This window comes from Nestor notabilis, unplaced genomic scaffold, assembly GCF_000696875.1.
Source record: "Nestor notabilis isolate BGI_N333 unplaced genomic scaffold, ASM69687v1 scaffold4811, whole genome shotgun sequence".
NCBI classification, from domain to species: Eukaryota; Metazoa; Chordata; class Aves; order Psittaciformes; family Psittacidae; genus Nestor; species Nestor notabilis.
The window spans coordinates 60,459-70,100 of NW_009914098.1; the positions used below are offsets into that span (position 1 = coordinate 60,459).

At 44.0% G+C, this 9,642-nt stretch overlaps 2 protein-coding genes across 2 annotated transcripts in view; one reads left to right on the plus strand and one right to left on the minus strand.

Annotated features, from left to right (window-relative positions):
- The window catches only part of REV1 (REV1, polymerase (DNA directed)), a 47,026-nt gene extending 45,024 nt beyond the window's left edge, over window positions 1-2,002 (plus strand). The window contains exon 23 of the mRNA XM_010023477.1: window positions 1,993-2,002. The gene's annotated coding sequence lies outside the window, so the exon portion shown is untranslated. The remainder of the gene's footprint in view (window positions 1-1,992) is intronic.
- EIF5B (eukaryotic translation initiation factor 5B) overlaps window positions 1,575-9,642 on the minus strand; it is a gene marked incomplete at its 5' end in the record, with an annotated part of 15,848 nt that continues 7,780 nt past the window's right edge. Inside the window, 8 exons of the mRNA XM_010023478.1 lie at window positions 1,575-2,361; window positions 3,253-3,414; window positions 3,942-4,080; window positions 5,028-5,192; window positions 5,320-5,396; window positions 5,479-5,610; window positions 7,046-7,177; window positions 9,460-9,621. Coding sequence (XP_010021780.1) covers window positions 2,254-2,361; window positions 3,253-3,414; window positions 3,942-4,080; window positions 5,028-5,192; window positions 5,320-5,396; window positions 5,479-5,610; window positions 7,046-7,177; window positions 9,460-9,621 — 1,077 coding nt within the window. The remainder of the gene's footprint in view (window positions 2,362-3,252; window positions 3,415-3,941; window positions 4,081-5,027; window positions 5,193-5,319; window positions 5,397-5,478; window positions 5,611-7,045; window positions 7,178-9,459; window positions 9,622-9,642) is intronic.

Genomic DNA, 9,642 nt, shown 5'->3' on the forward strand with positions numbered 1-9,642 from the left:
GGCAAGCTGGAACTTGGTGAGTGCAAAAGGTCCCTTCCACCTCAGGCAGTCAGTGATAAGACTGATCTTCCCAGCTCAAGTTACTTTGTTTGGCACCTGTCTGTCTAACTGCAGTTACTTGTAGATACAGATCTAGGGGGAAAGGGACCTCATCTGAATCAAGCCACCCTAGTCAGTGCAACTAAAAGTTGCTACTTTTGGAGCTGCCTTTTTCTTCTTTCCCCTTTAAGAAAACCAGCACAGTAACTGCTCATATAGAGGAATATATTTATTAAATTCAAGCAAGAATTTTGCCAATTAGGTTTCAGGTACACAGCTCTGGCTTGGCCAAGTGCTGCTTAAGACAAACTTGAAACTGGTAAACATCTGGTTTAGAAGGACTCAGAGCATGATGTGACTGAGTAAGGGTAGTTGTAATTACATTTCCGTTCTCCCTTAAATAGCATATTCAACAATTACCTGCTTCCTTAAAGCCTTTTCGTGAAGGTATTTTCTAAAAGGTTCCACAACCATCAACCTGCAAAAATTGCATGATCCTTTTCCCAGAGTTTCTACCTGTGGGAAGAACACCCACATTTGAGGAAACAATCACACATACTTCAAGACCACAATGTTTGACATCTGGGTTCTTAAGAACTTTTTATTAGTGTAGTTTTCATGATTGCATAGTTTGCCAAAGAAATTTAACAATGAAATGTAGCTTCCTCACTGTGACCATTCCATTCTAAACCATCAATGCCCAGTGCTGTGAATTCACACCATGTACCAACAGTACCAAAGCAGTCCACTTCCAGGGCAAATTTAAAGTCAAACAAACAAAAATAATTCTGGCAAGTTAAATCCCATTGCCAAAGGAGGTAAATGCTCCTCTGTAACGGAGTCTGCACAACCCCAATTAGAAAATTCAGTTTCCCAACAGAAAAAATAGTAAGTGACAGAAGAAACCTGATCAAACTGCTTACTGCAAGTTAAATCCTTGTAAATATTTTAAATGCTAATGTTTCAGCTTGTGCTTTTAAAAGTGTTTCCTTAGCTCCTCTGGACATGAGCTGTCAGTTACCAGGAGACTGCGTGATCAGGAACAGGTCAAGCTGTCATCTTTAGCAGGGTGCCACAGGGGAAGGAGGGTTAGGAAGGTGGAGATTACAGGGCGACTTCTGCTCACCACAATCATCATCAAACAAATGCCTTTGGAGCTGTTTGCGTCCCCCATGCTGTCAGCAGCTTCAACAGCTTCAGTGCAACATCCAGAATCACCCTCACTTGCAGACAGTCACAACTATGAGTAGCAGCTGGAGAAGAGACACCACCTCACACCTCCTCCCAGCAGAGCCTCTCACCTGGGCTGCAACTCCAGAGCTTTGGGAACATGGTACAAGATGCCAACGCCACCACCACACACACTTTGTGAAGGGAAGGGGAGCAAGAGGAAGAAACGCCTTTGCTGGAACGCAGCTCCGCTACGTTACCAAGCCCCCAAAGGCAAAGGCTCTGCCTGGCACTTACACATCCGTGACAGCCCATGAAGTGAAACCTTGTTTATCAACGCAAACTGTGAAACAATGGGCTGCTATGTCCATCTCCTTTATTTGCGGCTCTGCGGTATAATGATTACAGGTCGACTTCCATGAACTGTACAAGCAGTAGAAGGTGGCCAACTATGCTTTACATCGTTTCACACAAAGCAAGTACAGAAATAGCCAATTGCCTAATTTTCTATTTAAAAAAATTTCTAGAGGCACAAAGCAGAAGAATGTTGGAAAAGAGACTCAGGGGAAGAGGTATGCATAAATAAAGAAGTATTTCTTACATCAAAAATGTCCCAAGAATCACAAAGTCTGCAGAAGCTTGGGTAATCAAATACTGCAGTACTGATCTCCTCAGTATAAAAGTGAAAGAGCTTTAGTTCTGTAATAAAAATTCAATTTCTTTTATTTTCTTCTGGAGAGAGGAAGGGGGGGGAAAAAGGGTGGAAGGGAGGTGTAAGAGAAGGAAGGGCAAACTTTAAAACAGCAGCCAGTAGTAGGAAGGGCAATAGGAGAGGTGAACAGGCACATTGGAACCATGGGAACATGTAAATTGACCACTGTCAAACCAGTGTAAATTTCTTGGTTTCTCATGGAAAACATTTTATCCACATATTTTCCTCCCAAACATATATCCAACACTGTCTTCAATATATGACTTTGTTGGTAACTTTTAGAACAGGAATACTGCGCTTATTCCTGCCTCCCCTTTGCTGTAAAAAGTTATCTAGATGATTTCAAACACTTTCTTCAGCTCTACTATAAGCTGCCAGTCAGACTTCTGCATTTCATCCCTGAACCAGTCCTTCAGAGCATCAATGGACTGACGGCTGATCTGCAACACAAGACAAACCCGTCAGAAACACATGCATATTAAGGAAGGCAGCTTTTAGAGCACTGGAAGGAATTTATCTGAAGAGCAGCACTTAGCACAGCAGAAAAGCTTCTCCTAACCCCAGTTTTGCTACTTGTGTCTGCATGAGCCATCTATTTGTTTGCTGCCTTCTACGATTCCTCACATCCCACCCCTTACCTGGTCTTCAGAGGGGGCAGAAGCACAGTCTCATGCCCTGTGCAGTAAGGTAAGGACCTGTGACTGGATAGGACCTCCCACGAACCCCAGGGCCCATAGGACCAGCACCACATCCCAAGCCCTGCATTTCCACCTGAAAAGCCACCATGCCTGCTCACCCTCAACACGTGAGTGCCAGAGGGTGTCTCACAACTTGGTAACTGAAGCAGTTCAGAGTGTGGAGAGCTGTGGCTGTGCTTCTGACAACAGAAAAATGAACAAGGGCTCATCCTCTCCTCACCCAAGCCCCGTGCTCCAGATCAGAGCAACTGAAGTATTGCTGTTTGTCACACAACTTCAAAACCAGGCAAACCATCACCCTGCGGTGCCATGGGGTCTGCTAAGCTGCTCTGAGCACCAGCCACATACGATGGTATGCAGAGAGCTAACTGTGTGGTTTGCCCTCTCAGGTGCAAGGTATTTTTAGCTGCAGTTACATCATTCCTTCGGTCCTCAAGGGGCACCACTACAAACCTCAAAGCAAGGTGACAGAGACACTGGGCTGAGCAGCACCACACCCAAACCATTTCAGATGTCCACTAGTCTGCCACAGAAGGTTCACAGGGTAATTTTTTCAGGCTCCATGCAACACTGCCACTTCAAGCAGGCTACCGCTATGTCATGACCCTCTTCAAAAACGCAGGCTGCTTTTACCTTACTGACGAGGATATCTGTTGCTTCAAAGTGTCGTCCGTACATTTTGGGCGATTCCCCAGGAATAGGTTCTATTTTCACACATACTTCTTGGCCTTTTTTCGCAACCTCCACTGGTTTATGGTTTATTTCAATACTTGTAACTATTCCAATTTCAACAAACTGCAGTATAAAGAAGCAGCAGTGTTACACATCCACAAACCCCTCCGTGCACACGATCTTCTCTGAATTCCTCTTTATGTGTACCCACATGAAGCACTGCACCTCAGAACTGGCACTGCGAAACACTTAAAAGGGCACTGACAGCCCCCCTCCCACAGTTCATCTGGAATATCAATTTGTTATCCCTCAGAGTGTCCCAGGTTGACTTTCTGCCTTACTAGCTACCAGGAATGACAATTCTGCTCCTTACTTGGTATCACAATACACAACTCGCAGTGAGGAAGGCAAGTGGCTCACTGGCAGGGGGCGCCCCACTTCTGGCAGCTCCTGTGTCCCACTACAGGACTGCTCTCTCCCAGCCAGAGCAGCAAGAGGGCTGATGAGATCAAGTCTCCTTGCTGGTAAAAGCCTGAATCTCATCTCCCACCAAAACTGTGCACTGGGGAAGGGCATCCGAGCCTTTCTTGGGGCATCATCCCAGGAAGTACCGGGTCAATCAAGTATCCACAGAAGAGGCGCTTACTTACGTTTTTGCTAGGTACACACATGGGAGTCCCCTGCTTCACCTGGCCGGCCTCCACAACTACACCCATCACTATTGGGTCACGAGAGTTGAAAATGAACTGAGGGAGTATTTTCATCTTGCAAGGAAACACTGCTATATGCCTGGAAGATGACAAAGAAACGACATTTTGCAATAGATTATGGGAACAGTGTACACAACATGAACACTTCAGCCTTCTCCCACGGTTCTTGGGCATTTATTTTCTTGGAGAGAAATCAAGCAGGCAAAAACTCTTAAAATCTAGTCAATACTCGATCTTCAAGAATGATGGGGGACAATAATCAGGCTTGGCTAACAGATTTTATTTTGACTGGCTTGGGCAGTCAACTAAGACCAAGACCAAAGGAACAGTAGTTGTACAGTGTAATTACAGTCTCACAGGAGCACAGGAGTAGAAGTATTACTGCCTCAGCTCATTACAGGGACTTCAAAAATTCAAGATTTTTGTTTGTAAAGTGAACAAGTATGTTCAAACGCTGAGGTACAAACTCAAATTGGGATCAATGTGAAATGAAACTCGTTTTCATTTATTTTGACTGTCCTTACTTTACTGAGGATCACCCAGTAACAGATTCCAAAGATTAATTCTGGGTCCCTATGCTGCTGCATATCCATGTTACCAGTCAGAATAAAGCCCTGTACACTGGAATTGCACAAACATGAAACAATAGAATCCCAATCCCTTTAGTTTTCTTAACTCTGCAAGACTAACACTCATCTGTCACAGCCTGGGAACAGAAGCCAAGCATGCAAAGCAAACATTAGTAAGAACACTCCATATTACAAGATATGTTTTAGCTCAATCTTACAACTGCGTCACAGTTCTTGCCCTACTGAGCCTAATCCCACATGTAAACAATTAGACTGGAGTACTCAGTTCTTGAAAACTAACGATTTATTGTCCTGTCTTCTTCTCTCCTTCCTTCCCACCAGAACTACATGCTAAATAATAATTATTTGGGAAAAAGTTGAATACAGTTTCATTTATACTAAATTAATTGAGGCACTTATTTGGGAAGCATCCAAAATAGGATTTCTCTTTACTTACTTGAATTCCTCTTGTTTCTGTTTTTTGTAGTCTTGCCTGTATTTTGTGAAGGCATCAAATAAATGATAAATTATTTCAGCACTAAAAATTCGAACTCCTAAACTATCAGCCATTTCCTGTGCATCACGTTCAATCCTCACGTCAAAAGCCAGAATGACTGCGTATCTGTAAGCAGACAGAAGTCAAACAGTTTGAGACAGACCACAGAACCCGAGCTGAGGAGAGGGCATTACTCAAACACCACTGCACGTTTATCAACGTGGTAGGTAAATAAAGCAGAGAAGTTACTCACTGTGGGTCATGCTCCAACATAACCGATGCCTTCATAACATCTTTTTTATGGACAGGACCTATATTAATTCCCGAATACTGTTGAAGGAGAAAGCCACATAAGTCAGTCACTAATCTGATGCAGAAACTACATCATCAGACAGAGCACACAAGTACTTACTGGCACTTCTGATGTTTTAAGAAATTCAAGTAATGCTTCTAAAGAGCCTAAAGTAGAAGCCTGGACATAAACACCTTTCTCTTCTAATTTGATTGCATTCAGTGTTTGCTTCAGTTCATGTATTAGTTCATCCTTTAGGGGAAAAACAAGAAAAGAAAAAAGAAAAAAGCAAGTTTTAGTTCTGTTGCTCTTTATGCCTCAGGGTGCAAAGTCTTTCTGTTCATGAGCTTCTGGAAGCATGTGACAGCCATACTGACACAGACTTGCAGTACAGGTCACACGCAGCCCTGGGGCATGCTGCTGCTTGTTCCTACCATTAGAAAAGTTTGAACTGAACTAGACTTGAGGATTTTGCAAGAAGGTGATCACATAACACAAAGCAGATGCTCATCTTAGGAGTTAGTAGCATTTCTCTGGAGACTACACACAGGTCTCCCCAGCACTCTTAAGTTTCTGCTGACAAGACCGAGTGAACATCCACCTCACAGTGTGTGGAAACTCCTCTGGTTGCCAGAGATCAACAAGGAAAGCATACACTCCTAAAACCATGAGCTGGGGAAGATTCTGAATGTTCCTCAGGCCTAGACACAAAGCAGAGGATGTCAGACCAGCAAGGAAGGCCATTGTGCTGCTTTCAGAGAAGTTAAAAACCTTTAACAGCCCAGGCCTCTTAAACCCAAGCACTCAGTCTTTTCCTGACAGATGAATGGGTGTTGCCATTTACTTTAAGCCATCGCGTATCTACTACTAGTAGTCTCAGATGTACCCAGCAACAAAGTCCATATTCGGAGGACCTGAAAGATTAACCCCACCTTTAAAGGCAAGACAGAAGTAGACAGAAGGGTAATTAAAACTATGGTTAAAAGTAAATTATCAACATGCAAGTTTCCTTTTTAAAGTGGAGCACCTCAACTCAGTTTTGGTTTTAAGATGGCTACATTCTTTCCTCCACCATTTTTAAAGTGTAAGTCACAAAAGAAATCTACTACGAGAGTCTTAAATCAGCTTCGCAATTATGACAGTCTGAAGAACTCCACTAGCACATATTTGCCTAATAATTTAACTGAAATATATGCACAGATTACTACAAATACCAAATCAGTAATTAACAGAGTCAAACCCTGCTGCGATCCTTGTTTTCAAACCTTATTCTATCAGCAGAGACACCCCAGCAGATCATCAGGGAAATGCTAAGAATCAAGATACTAAAACATCACAACGCTAATGCTGCACGTGGACACAAGGCAACAACAACATGTTATTGTAACAGGTTTTAAAACACAACCAAAAAAAGTTATTTGCATACCAAGCTTTCAACATTTGAGTATGCTTCCTCACTTGTTTTGCCCAGAGAAGCTGTGGCTGCCCCATCCCTGGCAGTGTTCAAGGCCAGGCTGGACAGGGCTTGGAGCAACCTGGTCTAGCGGAAGGCCTCCCTGCCCGTGGGAGGGGGTTGGAACTGGATGATATTTAAGGTCCCTTCCAACTCAAACCGTTCTGTGATTCTGTGATCACCAGAGAACTCCATTACCTTTAAAGCATCTTATTTCACCATGAGCCATCTCACCTTGAGGACCGGGACTTCATCCTCTTTATAAGCTACAAGCAGTGGCAAACCAGCCAATGTTTTTTCCAAATCTTTCCCAAGAATCTTCACACCTTGAGCAGCAACGACCTCTTTGTGCTTTTCATACTGGTTCTGAAAAGGAGAACACAGAGTTCATGTAGATGCCACACAGCAACCCAAGGTAGTGCTGAGCAGCTGAAGAACCTGCCACCCATAAGCAAAGTGGAGAGCATGACAGCAGAGTCCAGCAGTTCCCATCTTTCACTACTGACTTTCTCTGCTTTGCATGGTTCACTCTCCCTTCTGATAACCCCCACCCCTGCCAAGGGTGGCACAGCAGGGGGAGTCATCTAAAAACAGGGAAGGCAGCTGAAGCCAAAAAGGAATATATACTAGAAAAGGGCAGACAGTGATAGGCAGCTGCTCACTACAAAAACCCCCAAATTCAGCCCCATAGGTAAGTAAGACAAGGATGGCAACAGCTTAACTGAAGCACCACAGTTTAGCTAACACAGCCCAAACTCCATGTGGGAAGAGCTGTCTCATTCTCCCACTGGAGGATCCCGCCTTCTTGTGTACCTAGTTCCATGCTCCATTTCCCAGGTGTTCCTCCCCACCCAGGGAACCTTGAAGATCTCCCCCCATCCAGGGCATGGCTCTACGGCATCAAAAAAGCAGTTACTTCTGAGGACCTTTAAATCAAAATTGGAGGGATTTTTTCGGCTTGTTTCTTCCTTTCTTTTGTTTAGGAGATGTCCCATCCTTTCCTTAGAACTGCCAGGCAGCTTCTTTTCCTAGTAAGCACTTTGTTCCTGCAGGCCTCTATTCTATAGCCCTCCACCCCAAAATCTGGGTCTTATTTCAAGGCTGACAATTCCCCCATGGACAGGCTGAACTGAAATGTCTCCTCACTGCCTGCCTCAAAAAGAAACCAAACCAGCCAGCTTCCCTAGATCTACTTCCCCAGCTAAAGGTTCCCAATCCAGTGTTTCTCATCATGGTGCAGGTACCCCATACTCCGTCTCCCACCAAAAGTGCAGAAACACATCTGAACATCTTGCTGATGGAAGCCTGTGATCTGTGACATTGCTATTCAGGCCCACGAAACAACCTTGTGAGTCTCATAAGTTTCACACACCAGTTTATCTTCTGCTTCAAATAAAGGGAAGCAAATAAACATGTTTTCAATTCATTCCCCATGGTACCAGAATATATCAAGCAGCTTCCAACAAAGCAGAGAACATAAACCTAAGCATAAATGTCAGTTTTCCTTTTGCCACTCTCTAGCCATTTTCAAGTTGCTGTGAAGCTGCACACCAGAGCAGGAAGCCTCACTTAGATTCTCCAGGACAACTGTCCTACCCCCAGGTGATCAGAACACCCCACACACAAGGGGAAAAACCAGCTCTTGCCTTCCTATTTCTATCAGGCCAAGCAGCACTTGCTCAGATTCCACCTCAGCCTCAGTACTGTATCCTTCAGCACCTCTGGGGCCACAATGGTCTCACAACAGAGGATCACCATGGCAGAGAGAGAACACCAACACAGCCCCCAGCAATTACCAGTGCTACTTTACAGGAGTATTTAAGTTTGCAGGAAGGGACTCAATTAAACACTAGGAACAATGGTGGCCTGCAGGGACACAGTTCTCCGGTGAAATGAGGCACAGGACAATGGTTGCAGCCTTAGATTAGAAACCCAACACTAGTTTTCCACCTTTACACCAAGCCTTTAAGGCCCATCCTACTACATTCACCTAGGTTACCTATATGGGTTTCTTTGCATTATGCAAGATCTGTGCAGACACTTACTCCTTCCTTTTTAAACAGAAGGAGTAAGAGCTGCTCTGATTTTTCCATCATCTTTGAATTGCATGCACTAATGTATGTATTAATGTATTTATAGCCTTTTGTTTTTGTGGCTGTCCTCCTCTCACAGAAAGTAATACAGGCAGCATCTCCAATTCAGTGTATCCCCAGTCCATTACAACAAGGGCAGCAGATTCAGAGGTCCTGGTCAACACCACTCACCAACCCCTGCAAGAAACTCTTCTGTCCACTTTACCCTAATCCAAGTGTACATGATTTTTGTTATTAAAGTATGTATTATTAATAAAGTGGGGTTTAACTCAGAAGTCACTGTATAGTACATTCCAGTTTCTATTTAAGATGGGCATCTCCCTCTCACATGCCTGAATCCCTTCTTAAAGCATCCACATCGTAATCCTCACCACCAGGCAACTCCTGGATCCTTCTCTGCCACTGTTACAGCAGACATGCCAATAGGTCTACACAAGCATATTCACAGAAACACTAGATGTGCCCTGTCTTCCCCTTTAACTCCTTCCTACATACTGCATTTTTTTCTGGTTCATAATCTTCTCTCAATGCCAATACAACATGCAGTTTCCATACCTTAACTCGTAGCTCCTTCATAGGAGGAGGCAGCAGAAGACCTCTGATCTGAGTTACTATGGGACCTTCAACCCCAGGAACAATAATGGTGTCTCCTTCTTTCAGGCGTCCGTTAATCAAAATAACATCTATGGTAGTGCCCATGCCTGGCAGTGCTTTAACCTGAATGAAAGGGGGAAAGAG